The sequence below is a fragment of the Tympanuchus pallidicinctus genome, unplaced genomic scaffold (assembly GCF_026119805.1).
Source record: "Tympanuchus pallidicinctus isolate F22 unplaced genomic scaffold, pur_lepc_1.0 scaffold22, whole genome shotgun sequence".
Classification (NCBI taxonomy): Eukaryota; Metazoa; Chordata; class Aves; order Galliformes; family Phasianidae; genus Tympanuchus; species Tympanuchus pallidicinctus.
The window spans coordinates 36,535,747-36,559,115 of record NW_026294739.1 but is presented as its reverse complement, the minus strand read 5'-3'; the positions used below and the strand labels follow the sequence as shown (position 1 = coordinate 36,559,115).

Below are 23,369 nucleotides of genomic sequence, written 5' to 3'. Positions count from 1 at the left end.
TGTGTTATCTTCAGCCTTAATAATTATTCAGACTCACTTTATGCATTAGACCTTTTCTCACAAAATAATGCTTATTTTAATCACTGCAGTAGAATATGCCGTGCCACTTGCAGGCAGGTGGGGAGGTGTTCAGGCACTGTTGAGTCAGGCATCAGCAAGCAGCTGTACAACATCATGTTACTTTTAAAGATAAGAACCATGCAGAATCTTTAGATACCCAAAGAACAGGAGAAATATGATTTATGTATCTAGCATTTTTTCCTGTAGCTCTTCTGAATACAGTATTTTCCTAACTGGGAAATGTTAGTAAAAGTAGAAAATAATTTTAAAAAATACTTGCAGAAGAAAGATATTCTCCTTTACATCCTTGGAGCATCTCTCCTATGAGGAAAGGCTGAGTGATCTGGGTCTGTTCAGCCTTGAGAAAAGGAGACTGAGAGGGGACCTGATCCAGGTCTATAAATATCTAAGGTGTGGGGGGCAGAATGGCGAGGCCAGACTGTTTTCAGTGGTGAGTGGAGACAGGACAAGGGGAAACGGCTGGAAACTGCAGCATAGGAAGTTCCGCACAAATGTGCGCAAGAACTTCTTTACAGTAAGGTGACGGAGCACTGGAACAGGCTGCCCAGGGAGGTGGTGGAGTCTCCTTCTCTGGAGATGTTCAAGACCTGCCTGGATGCCGACCTGTGCAACCTGCTGTAGGGAACCTGCTTTGGCAGGGGGGTTGGACTCGATGATCTCTGGAGGTCCCTTCCAACCCCTACAATTCTGTGATTCTGTGATTCTGTGATCCTTCAGCTTTTATCAGTATTATCATTACCCAGAAGTTGTTTCTTCATGGTTATTGTTAGAAACGCGCACAAGTTTTTCAAGATCATGTGTCAAGCAACAATCAAAAATAAATTATACTCAGCAAGGGGTGACAGAAAACAACTGCTTTCTCTTCCTTTTTGGTCCTCAGTTCAGCTTAGCAATACATCTCCAGAGAATTTAATTTCAGTTTTTGCCATATTGCTTATTGCTGTACTAGCATTATTCCCATCCCAGGTCTTACAACATGAATTATGTCAGAGTAATAATGAATCAAATCAAAACACAGAGTGACAGTGTTTACCTTATGTGAACATGCTATGAGACTGAAATTAGACTTGCTAAAATGCACATGCATAAAACTCACTTCATTTAGATACATAATGGCCTACCATTTGTAGTCTTAAAAATATGTATGCATGCATTACCAATGAATTATAGCTCAGCACAAAGTGAAACAATGTTGGACCTGTTAAAAGTTCACCATCCAAAAAGATTTTTTTTCACATGCTGTGGGAATACATTTTATATCATTATTTAAGCCTTAATGTTGTTTTTTAGTCTTATCACTTCTCCTCAAACTTGGCTTTCTGATCTTTGCACAACTGTAACAGAACTTGACAATTCCCAGTTACCTGCAGTTCTTCCCCCTGCTTGCTGTATGCTCACCGATGTGCTTAGCAATGCCCATTCTTCCTAAGCAATTTCTACTTAAATACTTCCTATTTTTCCTCTCTTTCCTCATTGCATAAAGTTTGCGAAACCAAATCATTTATAAGCATATTATCTGTCAAATTTCAGTGCTTGTTCTGCAAAGATGTATTCACATCATTATGGTTGCTCAGATGAGCGTTAAATTGAGCCACATAGAACTGAGATCCCAGCACTTCTTAACAACCACAACGAGGCTGCTAAGAATTGGATCATCATGCAGGCTGCTGATGAAACCACTCATGTTATTGTCTCTTTTTTTTTTTTTCCTTCCTCCTATTAAAAAAGGCCTACGAATGGGCCTGAAATAGTAAAAATTATATTGCACTTCAGTTAAAAGTCCCCCAAGTAATTATTTCAATCGCAGTGTTTTTGATGTTAAAATCATTAATTATTTTTCACACCCAGAATAGATTCCAAGTGTTGTCTAATGCAGGTACAGACCAAAAAAGAAAAGTATTTCAGTAAGAATTAAAATAAAATATTTATTTTAATTTAATCAAAAAATAAGCAACCTGATTGGTAATTAAAATATTAAGCCTAAGAAAAACTCTGTAGGACTTATTTTATCCCATAATTGCTCTACATAATTTTTGTTTGTGTCAGTAACAACAATCCCCATGTGTTAAGTATGAAATCTGTAGGCTGATCAAATAAACTACTGTATCTTTAAAAGGCCTTCAGACTTGTAGAGAAAACACTCATCAGTAGTTTGAAAAGCATGTTATGCTACATTTGCATTTGATAAGGTAACAATTTACATTTATGCAGCACCTATTATTCCAAAGCAATTTACCACTCATAGCCTGAGATTATCACTTCATCTCCAGAGAAATTTGGCAGCTACAAAGTGTTACTCTATAATATAAAGCAAGAATTCTGGCAGGTAGCAATAAATATAAGGTTTCAGTCGAATAAGCATGACTTGTATTTATCCCTACAATGAAATCAAGTAGAATTTCAAATTATTTTTCTGAAGCTGCATTGTCTTTTTGTATGTAGCATCCATTGGCAAAACCAGGAATAGTTTCTACAGAAAGCAGAAGAATATTTGCAACATACTCTCCAACAAACCTTCCCAGCAAGAACTCTGAAGTGCCATCTACTGTGTGCTTAAAACTTCTTCCTGTGCTGCTTCCTGTGCGTATGTTTGGCTTAAGAATACTCATGAATTGTTCCAGTTTGGGAGATACATTTAGAAATATCTCCAGCTTTCACACAACTGAATAAAGATATTTCAATAAGGACAAGATTTAAGAGAAAAAAAATAGAAACATCAATCATTCAAAACGCCACAATTTCCACAAGAGAAACTGTATGATCTTAAAACAAATGTAAGTTGTACACTTTCATTTTTTGTTAATTTTATCTCTGGAATACATATTTCCAAGCTTTGCTTTGCATCAAGAAAGATGAGAGAGTGCTAAAACCAAAGCAAAACAAAACCCTGAAGGCTAGAAGTTACGTGACTCAATGTACTATGGGTTTGGGGGCCATCTTGCTGTAAGGTTCAGCACAATTTTCCAAGACAGAGAAGCTTGGCATGAGGGTAGCTCTAAATGAAATTCATGTACTCTATATGGGAAAAAAAAAAAAAAGTCATATTAGCCACATGAGGACAGAAAAAAATCAGTTTTTAAAACTTGCCCAGTCAGCCCATGGAGCCACCTGTCATAAGACAACAGAATAAAAACAACACAAAAAAACATGAGTTTAAAATTTAAATTAAAGTGGATCATTCCATTCTCAGTACGGAAGACAACGTCCTTCAGAGAAATCAGGGTATAACATCAGGAAACAACCACATCACCATATATCCTCCCAGTTGCCTAATGCAGGTCTATGTAAAGTTCTGTAACCCTGGCAGGCAGTTTTTGGAATTAGCAGTCTCCTTTGGAGGCATGGAAAGAAAGAAGAGAAAGAAGGACTTACAGAAAGGCACACAAGAAGTCCATTCCAGTTCCAAGATCACAATCTGGTATTTCTCCCAGGCCTACAGCATGCTGTAATTCAGTTAACTTTCTACCAGAGTGGGGAAGAAGGAACTGGCTGCAGTGAGGGGCTGATCTCTAAAGCTCATTGCAGCAGTCAGCTCAATCGCTGGAGTGACTGATTTCATTTAATAGGAGATACAAAAATCCTATGAGAAGCACCCTTATTGTTGTTTTCATGGTTTAAATTAACAGAAAGAATAAACAAAACATTGATTGTGATCAGATGACAAAATTAGGAGAAGTACTTCAAGCAGCAACATGAATACCCTGTGGGAATAAATCATAAACATGTACATCCACCTGTATCTCCGAGCGAATCCTTCATGCGGGCTGACAAGGCCATTTTGAATTGATCACATCCAGTTCTTGTCAGACAATCATGCACAAACACTTGGCATAACAATCTTAATAAGCAGTGACAAGGAATTTGTGTCTATCCAAACAGACCACATCCGAGCAGTTACATGATAAAACCCTTTAACTCCTTCCCCCGCTCTCTGGACCAAATTCTTTAGTTTTTTAAAGGCGATTTTTACAAAAACGGATCATTTACTGGTCATTCACTGCAGTCCTTTTGGCAAACTCCCTCCATAAATGTGCAGCGTAATAAGAAGCATAAAAAGGGAGTAGTGGAATCACATTCCTCTCAGCAACTGCATCCATATTCCCTCCCATATCACAACACACTAATTATTGTTAAAGAATTTGGAATAACTAGAATTTGTACAGCGATCCAGTGCATCAGCCTAGTCAGAAAACATCTCTCCTGGTTTTCATTTCATTTCAGCTATTCTCAACTTCCAACCCCAGCCTGACTTCTTAAAAGGATCTGCATCCTGCTGCATGAAACAGATTGAGATATGTGTGTACATACGTGTGTGTTTATTATTATATTAAGGAATTTAAACACAGCAAAAGTTAGGGAGCATTAATAGCGACTACTGAAATGACTACTTCACATTCCCACTTCACTGCCTGTACCAAAAATTTTAAGTAAAAACTTAGGAAAATAATGAAGCCTTAAATATTTATGAAGTTGTAAAACCAAGGAAAACAGAAGCATTTAATAAAAGAAACACCTATGTCTTGTTACAGAACATCATAACAGTCGAGTGAAAATGCAAAAAGAGCCATCAGCTGTTCCAAGAGCCATATTCAGAGAACAGAGAAACGCCTTGAAAGAAGTGGTTCATTTCTGCTCAAGGCTGCAGAGCACTGCACCTCTCTGTACCAGTGTGCCTGCGCTTCAGTGCTGTCGCTGCTGCAGGTGAGTGTGCTTGCAGTCACACTGTGCACACTGTTGGCACCCCTTAGTCCTGCTCTCACCACAGCTTGCCGCTAGAGGTATCTCCCCAAGCAGTCCCATGGCACAGCTTCTCCCCAGCTTCTGTCACACACAAAACAGAGCTAAAGAGAAGCTGCTGCACCTGTGAGAGATGCCCAGCCCGCAGCAGATGAAAACCAAGGCTTTTACTGGGAGACATACACCATGGGGGCTGCAGATGTGGTCATCTCCATTTTTAAATTTTAGCTTTTCCACTGTGAACCTTTTCAGGATTCCTGAACTAGGAAGCAGAACACCAGCAAGTTGAATGCAGGCACCTTCAGAGAAAGCTGAGCTAAAACCACCACTGATCCTAGCAAATGTACTTACTAGGCTTGCAATTAAAGGTCTTAAAAAGTGACTGCTCATAGTAATACCACGTACTGGGTTTAATCAGATAACCACTACTACTTGAGTAAGCAAATAAATGTGTCTATGTGTACATTCCACTAACTTTGACATGACTGGTTCATTTTCCTTTGCATATTACACCACCATGTGGCCTAATGCTCTTCATATTTTCTTCTATTTACCATGTTTCCTCTAGAGATACCAGTACAGAAAACAAAATAAAATTAAAAAGCTGAATTGCTATGTAAGATAAATGAACTAACCAGAGCATTACCTGAGAGATCCTGCTAGATACTTGCAGCGATTTTTCTCCTGTTATAGCTTATAAGTTCAAATTTAATACAAGTGTAAATTTGATTATCATTTTTCCCTCTCAGCATCAACTTAAAACTTATTAGAAAGAGGATCATCTTCACCTTTGTCTGGGTAACACATGTGCCTCTGCCAGGGACACCTCTGCTCCCTAAGTAAACTGCCTGCTGCAACTGCTGAGGCTGCCTCCAGTTCCAGCTAGTTTGCTATTCAGGCTTCTCCGTATTTTTGCTCCAAATCCTTTGAAATCCATATGACCAGGGAGCAATGCGGATAAGGGATACACGTTCCACTCACCCCCACTCATGAAGGAAGCCAGGTTGATCTAGTTGAATCCTGTTTAATTTTCCCAACCAAAGCAGCAATGCCAGCCAACAAGGTCATAAATGTTTAAATTTCATGCAATCTCATGCACATCTAGCAAAAATTTTGCTATTTAGGTTCCAAGTTATGCAACAAGGTATTCTTCCAGGAGCATAAAATCACTTAAAAAGAAATGTATTAAAAGAAGTCTCCAGGGGAGTTGGGCAAGATCACAGGGAGAATACTTAGAAAACAGACTTTTGCAAATACTTTTGCAGAAGTCCAACAGCATGATCAATACACAGCTCTGTGGAAAATAGGTAACCTTCCCTAATTACAAATGAATAAGAACCTCGTTGTAATGATTATTACAGCCTTAAGAATCCTGGCTAGAAAGATATTTGCTTGTTACTGTGAGTAAATGACATGGGATTACTTTTCGTAGAAACGAGTGTTCTTTCTTTGCCATTCAGCCATAACAATTTGAAACAGCAGAGCAGCACATTCAGGAAGCATTACAAACACCAGACATTCAGAATGTACACTGCATGCCAAACTAGGTCCAAATCGTAATGCCTAGAATATATGTACTATAACTATGTCACAGAACTATGAAATAGAATCCAATAGATGAATACTTAAGTTAGAGAGTTGGATTTCCAAACAAATCATCAGACTTTAAATTTAGACTATTTGAATATTTGACTTCTAAGATTCTAGGGAATCCTCCAAGTCTTTGTCGAGAATAATAGTATATAATAAGTTTTGTTTTAATTGAAGTTTAAAGTTACAGGTAAGTACACAACTCCAGCAGATGTGAATTTGGCAAAACGTTAAACAGTGTTAGACTTGCAGTAAGTCTGAAAGAATATTTCATCTTCTGAAGTTTGTAGCTCTGTTCACACTGACTGCTCTTCTGTGAAGGCACCAGACACTCATTGTACCAGCAAGGCATTAGCTATCTTGAGTCAACTTTGGAAACTACCAGTTTGTTTGTTTGTTCTTTTTTACTGAGTGAAGGTGTACTTTGGAAACAATGTGATTTGTTGTTGAAAAATACCATCTCATTTGAAAATCTTTTGCTAGAAAATAGGAGGCCACATTGTATCTTTCTCCTTTATGGCAACATAACAAACTACTACTGAAACACTTAAATGTTCCAAGTTGCATCCAGCCTCTGTGCCGATTTAAAGGACATTCAGAACTTCTATCTTTGTCCTTTGCACCACTGAGCCCCCCTGAAATTGCAAGGGCTTCCCCTGATCAGGGCTGGGAAGACATCATGTATTGGAAGAGGATGCAGGGATTTTTAGCCTTCCTCTGGTCCTACAGGTAAGAGCAGAGCCAGCTGAGTAGGCAGAAATGCGTATACACTCAGTTGTTAAGGAAGTGACAAAGCCCAACAGCAATACTTGAACAATGCACAGAAAAGCAGAATCTTTTCTTTACAAGCTTCTGACAGTTGAGCTGTACTTTGAAGGGCTACATTCGTATTTTTGAGGGGAAAGAAACACATATCTTTCAAACGGAAAGACAAGCTAGAGCAAAGGAGAGCATGGTGTAAATGGTGTATATTCTAGAAACAAGTGCCTCTACTACCAGTTAAAAAAATGTATCTTTCTCTGATCCAGGAGATGCTACTGAATGAGACACCTGGAAAAGGCAGCTGTCAGTGCTGGCACTATCCCACCTTACTCCTGAGCATATAGCTCTTTCAAATATGGTTAGATTCAGAGTAAGATTAGTCAGTAAATTTCAGAAAAGAAATTGAACAAATAGTTTTGCCATATACACTTAAAAGAAAAAAGCTTAGAAAGTCTGCCAGTCTTCTTGTGGGAACAGAGGATATAGCAACTTTTTTTTCATTATATAAAACATGTCCTTAAAACATTTACACTGTAGTTTCTACATGTGGCCTCGTCCCAGGCAAAAGCCCTCTGCATCTCACCAAAGCACGCTTAAGAGCATTCGCTGCTCGTGTGATGAGAGTACTAGAGGACCCAGAGGTAAATTAGAAAAACAACTGTGTGTTACAGCTGAATTTCAAACTATGGAATGAGATTAAGCAGGAGAGCTGCGGTTTGTTCCAGAGCACCCCAAGCCCTGGGAGCACCGCACCAAACGGCAGCAGAGCTCACCAGGAGAGCACACAGCATCACAGCTCATCGCGTTCCCAGCCACGGACCATGGACACGTTTCTCAAACCTTAAAAATCAGCTTTATGAAGATGTATAGATACGTGTTCCTAATTAACATCTAATGGTTACTTTCTTCGGCTATAGAATATCACAAGCGTTTCAACAAATCCAGGGAGTACTCACAGCATCACTGGGTGGGATTAAAACTACAGCTTGTCCTGAGATGGATGCAATCCCTTCCTGCACTCAGCTCCACATGGCGGCGTTTCACGAGGCCTCACAGAGCCGGGCCGGGCAGAAACAGCAGCTGGGGCAGCGCTGCCGAAACAGTAACGACCGCTAACTTTAAGAGAGCTCCCAGGAGGCCTTCGTTTATACCTAAAGCGCAGTTATTTGTAACTTGCGACGGACAACACAGATGCGTTCCCCGTGAACGTGCAACTGAGGAGCAAAGCGCTGCCCCGCCGCTGTGAGGCGCTGCAGGGAGCCCCGTCCCGCTGCTGGCTCCGCAGGGGCGATTTGCAGGAGCGGGGCTGAATCCCGCCGTCTGCCTGGAGTGGTACGGTATCCCAGAGACGGGAGGGACGGCACCGGGCGGACACGGCCAGCGGAGCGGGCGGTGGCTCCGGGCAGGATTTGCAGCCCGCGTTTGAGCGCGGCGGGATGTGGAGAGGCGCTGAGGAGAGGCGCGCGCGCGAGGCGTGCTGTGAGGAAAGGCGCTGTGAAGGGAAGCGCGCCCACGCGACCGTGAACAGAAGGGAGGGCAATGGAGGCTGAGACGGCTCTGCAGAAGCAGCACCGCCGTGGCACGAGGCCGGGCAGGCAGAGCCGCCCGGAACAAACACCGCCCGACCACGCTGCACGGCCCCGCCGCTCGGCTGCCACCACCCGCTTCTACGCCTGCGCCAGCGCCAGGATTTGCAGGAGCACCGCCGAGCCGCCGGGGGGCGCTGCAGGGCCGCGGCTCCCTGCGCCGCCGCTCGTGCCGGGTGCGCGCGGCGCCGCTGCTCGGCGGGGCCGGTATCCGCCCCGGCAGCGCGGTCTATCGGGCCGCCATGGGGAAGAAACACAAGAAGCACAAGTCGGACAAGCACCCCTACGAGGGTGGGTGGGGAAGGGGGTCGCGAAGCGGGCGCCGAGCCTCGGGCCTGCCGGCCTGGCCCAGCTCAAAGGCAGAGGGAAGCCGGGGCCGGGCGGAGAGCCGCGGCCGGGCCTGGGCACCCACGGCCGGGCAGGGAAGGGAGAAACGGCGTGGGGAGGGCCGGGGTTACGGGTCTGCTGGGCGGGGGTGGCGGAGGGACGGCCGGGGTGCGGGGGGAGCGCGTTGTCCGCGCCGCTCGACGCCTCGTTTCTCTGCTGCGTTAAAGAGTACGTAGAGAAGCCGCTGAAGCTGGTGCTGAAAGTTGGAGGGAACGAAGTTGCCGAACTGTCCACTGGAAGCGCGGGGCTTGATTCCAGTCTGTATGAGGACAAATCCGAGCATGAAAAGCACAAGGACAGAAAAAGGAAAAAGAGGAAGAAGGGAGAAAAACAAGTTCCTGGAGAAGAGAAGGAGAAAAGAAAGAGAAAAGTTAAGGTATGCATTCGTGCTTTTGTATATTAGCAAAAAAAAAACCAACACCACCACAGAAAAATACCTTCAACTTTGCCTGCCCCTGTTACCAGACAGAGAGCAGGTATGCCCGCCTGTAACTTGTGTCCTTAATCAGAGAATGGTTTTGGTTGGAAGGGACCTTAAAGATCATTTAGTTCCAACCCTTCACCGCCCTCTGAGTGAATACTCTTTTCCTAACATCTCTCCTAAATCTCCCGTCTTTTAGTTTAAAACCATTCCCTCCCCTTGTCTTGTCACTATCAGACCGTGTAAAAAGTCAGTTCCCCTCCTGCTTGTTAGCTCCTTTCAAGTACTGGAAGGCTACAATGCGATCTTCCTGGAGCCTTATCTAAGCTAAACAAGGGCAGCTCCCTCAGCCTTTCTTCACAGGAGATGTGCTCCAGCCCTCTCATTGCCTTCTCACGCTGCAGTGTGTTCAGACTCTGTGTGTTGGTTTTGCCAATTCCTTTGTTTCAGATGTTCTAGAAAAAGGCGTGAAAACTCATCTCAAATACTGGCTAGTGTAAACACACAGAAAGTTAAAAGCAGAAATAAATGCTGTGTCTAAATAAATCGATTTATATCAAATAGAATTAAGACATCACTGGTTCTGAATTAAGAAGAAAATGTAATTCCCTTCTTTATCTGATCTGTATTTATAACACATTTCTGTGAAGGAAATGGTTACAATCTCATTTTAAACTTTCTACCTCTCTCTTACTAATTTTTGTATAAACTTCAAAATCATCCCAGAGGTATCTCTGGAGACAATTCTCTGTGTGGAGGCATTCCTGTCACGCTCTAAAGCTGTCTGTCATGTTTAAAAAATAAACACTCAATGATAGATTGCATTGTATGCTGAATTTTTGTATTGACCAGTAGATGGAGACAGTACATAAAAAATGCAGGGTTTCTGAAGCCTTATAAACATGGTGTGCTTTTTTGTGGTTTGTTTTGTTTTCATTGTGCAAGGTTGTTTTGAAAAATCTGGAGTGTTACGTGCAGTCATAACGCTGGTTTTGCAGGTCCTGAGGTTTTATAGCAATTTTTCTCCTTCTAGGAGGATAAAAGGAAACGCGATCGAGAACACCCAGACAGTGAGGGAGAGCAGGAACTGAAATGTCAGACCCCTATCAGATTGGAATTATCACCAGAGAAACCATTAACGAGTACTTTATCAAAACAGGAAGGTAGAAAAAAAATCTTTAGTGAATTCTAATTTTCTTCTACTGGCTTCCTTCTTATTTTTGTTTGTTAACAAATATCTTGATATTTTTTGTCATCCCCATGTTCTTCTCCAGTTCCTAAAAGTATTGAAACTGTTGCCATATATTTGTTTTGAAAAAGTAGTATCTACTGCCCCTGTCAGTATGTGCAGAATGTTGAGGCCAATGAGAAAAGTATATCTACGTATCCTGCTTTTTACCACTGTATTTGTTTACGCTGAATTCTCAAGATCAGTTTTGTGTGGTTGATGACTAATATCTTGGAAGTTCAGTATCACTTGCAGTCAGTTCCATTTCATATCCCTCCTATCCACGATTCTTTTTGGTCTAGAGGTGGAGCAGACACCGCTTCAGGAAGCTCTGAATCAACTCATGAGACAGCTACAAAGGTAAGTGTCCATGCTACAGGCTTTCAGAGCTGCAAAATGAATTTAATGTACATTAAGGGAAAAGGCCTATAAAAAGTTTAGTTCAAATACTACTGGATAAAACATCATATTACTGGAAAGTTAGGTATATTTTCTATATAAGAACTTTTTTTCCCTGTGAGATTGGAATAAAGTTACCAAAACTGTAATTTCATTTCTTTACCTTGAGTTCTCCAATTTTTACTATAAAAAGGAAGTACGTGCTTCATAAATGTAGATTATGTCTTATTAACCAAATATATTTTGACTAAAATAATCAGATTTGCAGAAGCAGTTCCTTCAAGCAAGCTCTGGTTCAAGGTATTCCTTCTTAAAGTCAAGAATTAGTGTACGTCTTACAGTGGTTGAAAGACCTTTGTCTTATTTTACCAGATCAAGCTCAAAATGTTGTTTGAGAGGCATCTGCTTGATTGCAGATTGGGAAACTGACAGCATACTATCAAAATGTTTGTCTACACACACTTTGCAGCTAGGAGTGGAAATCCATACTAAGCCACAGGAGAAGGCCTGAAACAGCAGTGGTTTCACCAGCATGTAGTAACAGTGAGGAATTCAGCCACATTGGCGTGGGAGGCCAGTCTGAAACTACAGTGTTCAGGGGAAAGGGGAAAAGAAAATAAAAATGAACAGTTCTGGGAGAGAAATTCACACCAAGTTATCAATCTAGCTTTATCCCAAGGAGAGAATATCAGGGAATGTTTAATTTTAAATAAGCTGTTAGAGTTGTGTAAGCTGAAAATGAACATAACTCTGAATACATGGTTTATTGTAGCTTTTATTCCCTTTGATTTAATTTCAGAGTAAGCAAACTAGTTAATGAATGACAAGTATGCATTCTTATCACATTAATTCCCTTTGTTTTATGTTGACCTAACTTTAACTTAAAAAAATGTGAAGAGAAAAACCTCAAAAGCATGTTATTTGTATTTTTCTTTTTAATCTTCTTGGGGATAGTTACCAAAATGTAGAACTAACTTCTGTGATATTTTTGTAGCACTTTTCTGGTATCAGGGTTTGCTTTCCAGCTTTCAGAAGTGAAAGACTGCTGACAAAAGCCATTTCTGGCTTCATGTTTTTGATTCTTTTTCAACTTAGTCTGTTCCTTTCTATTTAACTCTGAGCTCAATATGTTTTTTGTTATAAAGTTGAAACATAAAAATGTCCTTTCATATCTTAACAGAAAGGATCCAAGTTCTTTCTTTTCATTTCCTGTGACTGATTTTATTGCCCCTGGCTACTCCATGATCATTAAAAATCCAATGGATTTTAGTACTATGAAAGAGAAGATCAAGAACAATGGGTACCAGTCCATAGAAGAATTAAAGGTAATTCTATGAATTTCTCTGTGACTACAGAGATGGATTGCGTGCAATGTACTTGAGCTCTACAATTTTAGGATAATGTGAAGTTGCCAAAAAGAACCAGTACTTGTGCCTGAGGAAATGTTTCTTACTGACTTATTTGTGAGCAGCTAAGCTGTGGAAGAGAAGAGGAAGCATACCTCTGGTTTGTAAATGTGTATTTCAAGATGACACAGATGTCTTCATTTCTTATGCAGGATGTATATCAGCTTGTCCGTCAGTGTGTCAGTTCAGATCTTTACTTGAATGAAAACGTTAGCATTTGTAGCAGACCTCCCCGAAAAACAAGGAGTTGGGTTAATTTGCCTGTCAGTTACTTCATCATTGGCATCCTGTCACCTCAGTGCTAGCTGCTCAGCTTACCTAGGGATGTAGAACCACAAGTAGCAAAGGCCAGACTAGCTCAGTCCTGTTCACAGCAGGCACTTAACCCTGTGCTGTAGTGTCTGGTGGATCAAAGGCCCTGAAAGTACCATGTGTGCAGTGGTTGGGGGGGGGAATTGGGGTCATGCTTTCAACTACTACTTTGTAAAACATGCTTATATGTTCTTGTACATTTTTATGCAGTAAAGGGATATAGGCAAGGAAACTGGCCTATTGTTAGACATCATAAGTTCACTGGTTTTTCTTTGAAGTTCTTTTTCGCTAAAGCTCTAGATGCACCATTTGCAACGAGGATTATAATACAGCATACTGTAAAACTTTAACTTTCATTCCAAAATCGTTTGTACAGGATAACTTCAAATTGATGTGTACTAATGCAATGACATACAACAAACCAGACACCATTTACTACAAAGCTGCAAAAAAACTGCTGCACTCAGGGATGAAGATACTTAGCCAGGTAATAAATGATTACAAAACAAAATATTGAAGAAAAAAAAAAAAGCTGCTTTGACAGAGTTGTATCACAGAATTGTAGGGTTTGGAAGGGATCACTGAGTCCAACCCCATTAAAGCAGGCTCCCTACAGCATGCTGCACAGGTAGGCATCCAGATGGGTCTTGAATATCTCCAGAGAAGGAGATATTACCAGATAACGTATTTGTATTTAATATTTGATTTTTCTAAATTGCCTTTATACTTGCAAGCATAAGAAAGAACTAAAGTTAAATTATTCTTTGTGGTTAAGTTAGGAAAAAATTAATGTAAGCAGGAAACAGAAGGATTCTATTGTGTTTTTTTAGGAGAGGATTCAGAGCCTGAAACAAAGTATAGAATTCATGGCTGATCTGCAGAAGACAAGGAAACAGAAGGACAAGGTAGAACTGCAGCTAAGTGGAGAAGATGAAAGTGGTTCTGGAAAAGACAAAGGAGAACCTGTGGATGGCGATACCAAAGCTTTCAAAACACCTAACAAGGAACACAAAAAGTGAAGTATTGTCTCAATGTTTAGAAGATGCACCTCTTTAATGCCACTGAAATAAGCTGACTTACTGGGGACTTGGAGGTGTGGTTTTCTTTGGTACTGGGTATACTCTAACAGTCCTTCATCTCAAGGGAATAACATTTATGTAAAGTCAAAATACCAAAAAAAGTATATTTGGAAGTCTTTTATATGATATCATCATGTTTCATGGGGATAATCTTTTACTGCTCAACAACCATTTCAGTTATTTTCTGTTATTATTACCAGTTATTGTTAGTTTTAGTGTCTGTTTAATGAAAATAGTACTGTTTTGAAGAAAACTTGCAAACATGACCTTTTAAGTATCTCTTTACAAATAACTCTTCAGCCAATTTCAAGTTCCAATTACTATTTTCGTTGCATAATACTTACAAATGTGTAGCTATGGAATATTTACTTTCTAATTAAATTTTAATGCCTAGAAACATTCCTTTCTAATGTTCAGAAAAACTTGGGAGTTCATTTTCCTAGTTTTGAAAGTATAAGTACTAAAATACAGACTATGAAACATTTAATTTTTACCAAAAACATCCTTGTTTGTTTTGTCAGAGCAATGATATAAATTTTGACATGCCAAACTGTATCCATCTGTATGGTTGAACTAAGCTAAACAGATACTTTTACAATAACTATCATAAAAAAAATGCATTCATGGGTTTAAGACTCTCACATTTTTTCCTTCTTTATTAAATAGTCCTATTAAGTGCATCTTTTTTTTTAATTGGGGGGGAAGCTGTCTACAAAAGCAGTTTGCAAAAAGAAATTATCCACTGCCCTGTTCCTGATACTTAGCCATTTGTGTCTGTTACAGCTATTAACTAAGATATATTGGTTTTATTTATAGGAAGGACAAAGATCTACTTGAAGACAAATTAAGAATCAATAGCTTGGAGAGGGAACAAGAGCAGATTGATCGTATTGTTAGAGAATCTGGAGGAAAGTTAACAAGACGACTTGCAAACAGCCAGGTAAATCACTTTTTCCTGAACTGGGCTTAGGTAGCATCACTGAATCTCAAGGCATGCTCTTACTGCAGTTTGTATCATTTTACACACGACTGGTAATGTCAGTGTAAAGGCAGGAGGCAAGAAGAATGTCAGTCGAATGCATGCTGAATGTCATCAGCAGAGCAAGTTCATGTTACGTTTTCAGAATTCTTAGATAAAGTAATAGAGGAGGATGAATGCTAGGGATTTCAAGAAAAAAAGTCCTGTGTTTGAAGCAGCCACATATCTGAGCAAAGGAGAAGGAATCCAGTTTGGTAACACTGGGCCCATTTCTACCAAGTATGAGTTACATATCTTATTATCTTTTATAGAAATGTTATTATTTATTGTAACTTCTTTATCCCTTGTGCCTGGATCAGTAACTGTTACCCAGTGAAAGGCTTTTTTACCAAAAAAAAAAAACCAAAAAAAAAAAAGAAGAAAAAGCAGTATTCACTTCTAAGTCTGACGGATATTTCCAAATCCATTTTAATTTCTATGGATAAGACAACTTTCATTAGCTGTTTCTATAAATTTAAGGACTGTGAATTTTGTCAGGTGACATAAATTGTAATTTTATTTCAGTGTGCGTTTGAAAGAAGAAAGCCAGATGGCACAACAACTCTGGGTCTTCTTAACCCAGTTGATCTTACTGCAGGAGGTAAGTTTGCATGGTTCAGGTAACAAATCACTTACACCAAAGTATTCTGCTGCTTTTTTTCCTGCTGGCGTAGATGGGCCTGTAGTTCTTAATAGTCTGATAATCTGAATTTAAAAGGCTGCAGCTGGTGGAGGCAATTGGGGCTGCATTGAGGAGCAGCAAGAGGGAACCATCAGTGGCCAATCCTCTTCCATTTTGCATGAGTTGTTTGTGGGAGATGCAACAGAGCTTTTGCCATGAGAGAAGGAACTACCAGCCATGTTAGGGTACACTTAATTCCTGGACTCTATAAGTCAGGATCAAGTACAGAGTGCAGTCTGTTGACCCAGAGGATCACAGACTCCCCATAACTGGGAATTGTCCGAGTTCCAAATGACTTTGTCTCATCACTGCCATCTCTGTGGTGTCACTAGCTAGAATGCAGGTGCTCAATCATTTAACTGTCACCTTACTGCAGAATTGAGCTGACTGTCTACATGAGACAGAAACTATTCTGAAAACTTCTCAATTCCTCTTATTTATGCAGTAGGAAACCTCAGCAAGACAGTGCAGCTTTTGTTAGGGGAGGCAGGAAGGAAGAAAACTAATCCTTAGCCAGTGTTGCCACTTAACCAGTGCATTATCGTGGGTTTGAATTCATATTTAAAACTACGTGTAGTCTTTAATATGAAGCAATTGAAGAACAATGCTCTGAGTTGTAGCCAGAAATTTCAGACTAAACAGGATGCAAATATTAAATAAGCTTGAACGTCTTCTTGTGTCACTTAACAGTGCCTTATTAGTCTTGTATTTTGATTGTATGCTATTGTAGAACCAGGTTACTGCCCTGTAAAGCTGGGTATGACAGCAGGAAGACTTCAGTCAGGAGTTAATACATTACAAGGGTTCAAAGAAGATAAAAGAAACAAGGTTACTCCAGGCAAGTGCTGATTGATTTATTTATTTTTGAAACACTATAAATCCTCCTTGTTATATAAACAAAATATGTTGATCTCATTACTATTATTCAGTTTGCATGTGTTTATGACACATCTGAAGAGCACATCACAAAATCTAGCTTAATTTACACATACAAAAGGGGAAGCGTATTCAATAGAAGATTGATCTAGAATGAGAAGAGAAACAATACCAGAGAGATGCAGGGGTTTCTGCTGGCTTTGAAGGAGCATAGTGGGAAACCTGAGAACTGGTTATGCCCAGACTGAATTTTCATATTGGGTTAAGGCATACAATACTGTTAATAGAACATTGTAAATAAATATGCATTTAAAATATGCATTATTAAAAATTTTTGCAGGGTGGAAAGATGGTATTCTATGAATATTTGTTTTCTCTTTAAGAAATAACATTCTTAGTTTCTTCTGAGGGATTATTTGACTACCTCATCTCACATTTATCTAATATGTGCATACCAGAGGTAATAATTAGTACTGTTGTTATTCATTAGTGACATACTTGAACTATGGACCCTACAGTTCGTATGCTCCAACATATGATTCTACGTTTGCCAACATCAGCAAAGAAGATTCTGACTTAATCTATTCAACCTATGGGGAGGACTCTAATCAGGGATCATTCAGGTAATCAGCTAGAGCATGCATTACAGTGGTCATATATGGAAACAACATGCAACTTGCTGCAGTATGGACTGTGCCTGTGCTGCTGAATGATGTCACTGTGTCCCATGTCTTACAGCTACTGCTTTTTTGTTAAGAAACGTCTAATCCCTAATGTTAAGTGTCTGCGTGTAACGCGATGGAAAGCACAGCAGTGACAGCAGGGTAGCAAAGTCCTAGGCTGTACTAAGTGAGGACTTGCTCAAATACAGCAGCTGTGGGCACAGAAACAAAGAAAAGAATCTGCTTACCTTCAGAAGGCCTCAGGTATACAGAGAGATGCCCTCACCTCCACTGCCAACACTTAAATGAGGTCTAGGAAGGGGTGGATCCTGGCTTCACCCCTTCCAGTCACTCAGGTACATTGCATGCACCTGAGCTCCTGGGTTGGTCCTGCTTCCCACCAGGTGCTCAATCACTGCTTCAGGCAGTGACTTTGAACTTCTGCTATACTATAGAAGTTTGCTTTCAGTTTAATGCAGATGAATGAAGATGCAGATTTTTGTTTTTCAGTTCTTGAATCTGAATGTTTTCCTAGGCTACAAGCTCTAGGCAATACAAAAAAAAGGCAAGCCAGTTAAATTCTTTGCTACTTTTTGTGTTTCCCATGCTGTAGGCATTGGTTACCCTTTATCTAACAAAACTTTTTTTCTCTTGAATACAGAATACAGAAGTAGTTGTCTTAACTATCTTTTGATCTTCTAGTATTCATGAATTTTTGATGAAATCGCAAGATTATCCTTTCTTAATGGCTGATAGCTTGCTTGATGTTCTAACTAAAGGAGGACATTCAAGATCTCTCAGAGAACTAGAAACGGTAAGGGTGAACTTGTGAGTTTTCTAGTTGTTACTCCTGGTGCACAAGCTACACAGCTAGAAAATGATGACACTGATCCTAGCGAGGGGTTCCCTTTTTAACGGTGAAATTTGAAAGTGAAGACACCTGTCTCCAGCAAATAGGTTTTCTAGAAAGATACTATGATAGTTTGTTAATTAGAGAAATGTGAAAATCAAATATTGTAGATGGAGTCAGAGTCTCATAGCCTTTGTCCAGCTGTTGTATTTGTGCCTATTACAGTAAGAAAGCAGCAGTGCTCAGCTTAGAGACAAGGTGATCACCGTTCTTTCTTTGTTTCCATGAGAAGTTTGCTAGCACCACTGCTTATTTTAAGAGAATATTAACTAATTTTCCCCATTAGTTAGTGCAGTGCTTTTAAACTCAAATATGTGCTATGGAAGAATAGTAAAAAACTTGCAAGACTTCAGTATCCACGTGTGCCAAACGAGACTGGAATCAAAGGGGCTGATTTGATGAGCAAGATATGGGACCGAATTTGTAAATCATCGATTAGTTGTGTCTCTCCAGAAAGTAGTTACCCCTAAATACTGCTTTAGCTTACTCTGACTTGAGTGGACACTCCGGTAATAAACAAATAATAGGTTTTTAGTAATGATTTGTACGTAAGTGAAACTAATTCTGGGAACAGCTCACAGAGCAAAGATCAGAGCCCCAGCCTCCAATTCAGACCTTTGCTTTGCATTACACGTTTATCACTTCTGTTGTACTCAGTTGTGCCATTGGCTTACAGGGTTTGACCACTGTTGTTGCAAATATTAAGAGAAATGCAGTTATGTACTGAAACAATATATTTCAGCCTGATTGTCATGCTGCTTTTTTTTCCCTTTTTCCCCCTTGAGGTGATATCACTGGGGAAAGACATGTAGATATTTACTGCAAAGAGCAGTAAAATGTGTACTATAATATATTTTGGTAAATATTGGTATCTGAAAAAAGCTGTTTAAAAACAGCTGCTTTGTAACTTGGTTTTACAGAGCTTGCATCATGTACCTCAGATTAAAACCACCACATTGTAAGGTTCACTTTGACCTTAAGGAAAAGATTAGTTTTAATGCCTGCTTTAAAAATCCTTTCTGTATTCAGCCCCTAGAGGAAGATGAAGGGCCCCATGAAAGAAGTGATGCATTAAAAGAGGTAAGGGTAAAATTTTTATATCTGTAAGCTGCTCGAAGAAACACGCGTCTAACACCTCACTTATCCCAACAGCCAAAACCCCTGCAGCTTGTGAAGCAGCGCTGAAACTTTGCATGTAAATGTGCTCTGTGTCACTTCTGACAAATGCATGGAGTCATAGAATTGCTCAGGCTGGAAAAGACCTTAAAGATCATTGAGTTTAACCACAACCTAGCCATACTATCCTAACTAATGAACCTCTGCTGAATCAGAGGGCATCTGGAGCACAAGAATATTCTAAAAGTCAGTCTTATGTAAAATTGACTTTGTCAAGAAAACTAGAAAAAAATGCATATATATTTGTGATTGCTTGACCACACCCTCGATCTTCTGGGTGGAAGCTGTAGTTGTACCATTCCCTCTAAAAACCTGATTTAACATAAGGTTGTAATAAGTGTCAAAGACAGTGATACACAGCTCCCTTTGGGATAGTTTCTTAAGGAGCTTGTGTCCCTGTAAGCATGCAGTGTAGCATTACAATCATTTCACCCAACAAATTTTGTTCAGAGAGAAAGTGCAGTAGTACAGGGAAAGAGCTGAAGCCTTCATCTCCTGTCAGTTCCCCATTGGTTTTAACTTTTATTGTCACATTGTTCATCAATTCAGTCTTAGGTGAGCTCATGTTTATAGTCCAATTGTTTTTGCTGCTGTTAGTTTACCACATCGTTTGTGCACGGCCCCACTGTTTTTGGCAGATGCCAATTCCTTCCTGTCTAAGTATGAAACATAATAATGGGCTGAGTAGCTAGAGAGCAATGAATGTTTCATATGTTTCATAGGGTATCAGTACTGCTTTTTTTTTTTCTTTTTTGAGCAGACTAATTTTAATTAACTTAGCATTCTGATTTACCCAAAACAACTTTGCTGTTTTGAGGTTGATTTAAATATTATCTATCTGAATTATTACTTGCTCTTTTAGATTATGGAAATTGATATCGCTGCAAGATTGGATTCTGCTAATAATGACAGACTAACAGCCCTAAAAGCTGTTACAAACTTTGGCATGCCTATGGAAGAGTTTGATTCTGAGGGTAAGTTAGCACAGTACTTGCAATTTTGATACGTGTCTTTAACTTCTGATGAAAGGTAGTTGATGTTCTCAATCTCTCTGCACAGTTAAGCCTTAGTACATTTTATATCATAAAGTAAAGCTACCCTCTTTACTTAGTCAGGGACTCTTCTTCTATAAACAGAGGCTGAAATCTTCCAGAGGAAACTTGATGAAACAACAAAGCTTCTGAGAGAACTTCAGGATGCTCAAAATGAACGGCTAAGTACAAAACCACCCCCTAATATGATTTGTCTTCTGGGTCCGTCTTACAGAGAGATGCACTTGGGTAAGATAATACTTCTTTTGCTCATTCTTGCATAATTGATGAAGTCCTGAATTATATTAAAGCAGAGGTGTGACAGAGTGGAATCTGTGTCCAATTTGATGTAGGATGTGAATTTATATTTCATTTTTTGTATGGAAAGCCAGATGAAGGTTTTAAACAATAAGTACAAGTAACTGAGCTATCTTATAGTTTATTTCAGTGCCACGGGGCAGATGATAGCCAAGCACCTCTAACTTCACGATTTTTCCAGTGTCTCTGAACAGATGTTTTGTATATTTTCCAAGTTTTTATTGTAAGGATAGTTTTATTCCAGGTTTGGTCTATTTTTATTATGGCAATTCACAGCAATCATTAATTTAATTATCTGAGCAAAGCTCCCTGCCTCATTGGTTTGTTATACAGGTAATGGAAGCCTTCCATGTTAGAACTATGCAGAAAGGGTGTCAGTTCTGGAAGTAAAACTAAATTGTGCAGTATCAACTGCAGTGTACATGATCTGAAGGAGCCAGCTCACTGAGAACAGATAAAATGCTTCAGTGTTGGTCCAATTGCATTTGTGTATTTAAACACTGGTTATAAGATGAGAGACTCGTGTCAGCAGTTTTGTGTGTGTTTGTATATGCAGCTTACAAGTACATCCACTTCTCTTTTTTCAGCGGAGAGAGTAACCAACAATCTGAAGGAACTGGCACAACAAGTGACTCCAGGAGACATTGTTAGTACGTATGGAATCCGGAAAGCAATGGGAATTTCAATTCCTTTACCTGATACAGAAGACAGTGGGGTAGATTTGACAGGTAAGTATCCAAAACTGTTGGGTAGTATCTAAAACAAAACCACAATCTGCAAATCATTAGAATGGCTTGTGGTACAACTTACCTGGTTTCAGCTTTCAGTTATTCTCCACTTTTAAAAATCTCAGTTCAAAATTAATCTTTTGGATATGTGGAACTTTGGTTCAACTACTCAGAATAGTTATTTTATATATTTGCCAAATTTTAAAGCTTGGCACTCCATTAAATTCTAGTTTTTGCATTTAGAGTGAAGTTACAAGAGAAGAGTTAAAATTACTTGCTGAAATAAGGACATCTTGCTCCCTTTTTGCTTACTTTGGCCAGCTGTAGTGCTTTTCTAGCTGACAGCATCAACTTCGTTTATCTAGCAAGAACCACTGATTGTGCTCGAGTCTGGGCAGTGGAAAATGAGTGCCAGAATCAGATCTCCCCCTTGTGGCAGTGGCTTAATAGGTCATGTAAACTATGAAAACACACCTAGAATTTGTTTGTACTCAGTTTATAAGGCAGGTAAGAATTCTGTTTCAAGAAAGATAACTCACACAATGAATTTACTCAAGGTGTGGCTTATAAAAGGTTTTAGTTAAGTTGTTTAGTAAGAACCAGATTGCTTCAATGAAACTGAGAAATCTTTACAATTACTGAGCAATTTAGTTTCCATAGCAGTGTACTGCAAGAGAGGCCACATAACAAACACAACTGAAAAAAGACTCGTGGACAAACAGAACACACACTGTTAACTCAGGACTGTCTACACAAATAGCAAGTGTCTGAGAAGTACTGTGCTGTCTGTGCTCTTCTGTCACTGAAAAGTGGTAAACGTGCTAACTGACCTGGTGTCTGTTGTGAACTTTCAGAGTTTCAAGAACCCAAAAAGACTGTCACCATCACTGAAAACGAATGTGGTCCAGTTACAGTCTGAAGCGTCAGTTAAGTTTACAGGTGTTTGTTTGATTCTATTTAAGAACCAGATAAACGTCCTTCAGGTGCATTCACTGGGCATGTGTATATTGTGTGTTAAAGAAACTACTTTTGTTTATTAAATTTTGGAACTGATGATTTTTGAAATTGAGTTGTTTGTATTAGAATTTCTTCTGCTTCAAAAATGCACTTACTATTCATTTGCCATTCTTTATTATTTTATAGGACTTCTGCTGCATTTAAATTCTCTTTCCATTATTGTGTGTCTGGAAAAGTCAGAGTGTATGTGAAAACGAGCCTGTATAGCGTGCAAAGACTCAGCCACCAATTTCCAAATGTGATAAGTACACCGTGTAGCTGAATCTGACTGAGACAATAATTAGTGTCTGAATGTGAAAGACTCCCTTTTCAAAATAATTCTGCAACAGGCAATGTTGGGTATTTTTAATTGTTGTTACCCTACAACATTTACTCACGTTAAGATTCCATGTTACTTTGGACTTTACAGCAGTGATACGCAGTAGTTCATCTCCATCTGATTAACAGTTTATAACATGTGAAGTGGCATGAAGCTGAAATGAAGAGCTAACTTAAAGGTAAAGCAGAATAACAAATTCCACTTAATCTCCAGCCTTATGTCCAACATAATCTTCATAATTCCTTTCCTCTTCTTCCTCCACTATATAAAGGAGCTGCAGAGGTGCTTGTCTGCTTTCTTGTTTGTTTTTTTTTTTAAACTTACACAATTCTTAAAATTCATTCCTAAAAAGGTTGAACTGTCACCCTGAATACTTCCCCAGTAATTTCAACTGTCGCAGACTGTTTTTAGTTTACTAATAAAATAATCACTGGGGTTTTCTTCCACATCAGTGGCTAATTGTAGCTGATTACCATGATGTTCTCAAAGGAGTGAGTTTTTCATTAATATTTATATTTAAACTTATTTTTGTGCTACAAGAGAAGACAAGATGTAAAGCAACAGTTCCAGCCAAATCATTGTTGGCTCAGTTTTTAGCATCTAATCACCTACCTCACATACCTATCATATAGTGCAGTAGGAGG

The 23,369-nt window shown here is 39.5% G+C and overlaps 1 protein-coding gene across 2 annotated transcripts; it reads left to right on the top strand.

Moving 5' to 3' along the window:
- The first annotated feature begins 8,908 nt into the window (after window positions 1-8,908).
- On the top strand, window positions 8,909-22,458 carry BRD7 (bromodomain containing 7). 2 transcript variants are annotated; one of them, XM_052686755.1, is made up of 17 exons: window positions 8,909-9,047; window positions 9,311-9,519; window positions 10,598-10,727; window positions 11,095-11,152; window positions 12,372-12,516; window positions 13,286-13,396; window positions 13,740-13,924; window positions 14,805-14,928; window positions 15,532-15,607; window positions 16,419-16,526; window positions 17,055-17,187; window positions 17,929-18,040; window positions 19,166-19,216; window positions 20,175-20,286; window positions 20,449-20,592; window positions 21,249-21,389; window positions 22,244-22,458. In XM_052686755.1, exons 1-17 carry the CDS (start codon window positions 8,999-9,001, stop codon window positions 22,306-22,308), a joined length of 1,953 nt encoding a protein of 650 aa, XP_052542715.1. In that variant the 5' UTR covers window positions 8,909-8,998; the 3' UTR covers window positions 22,309-22,458. The 2 variants fall into 2 exon arrangements, with proteins under 2 accessions (XP_052542715.1, XP_052542714.1); XM_052686754.1 differs by having other exon boundaries at window positions 21,249-22,458.
- The last annotated feature ends 911 nt before the right edge of the window (window positions 22,459-23,369 follow it).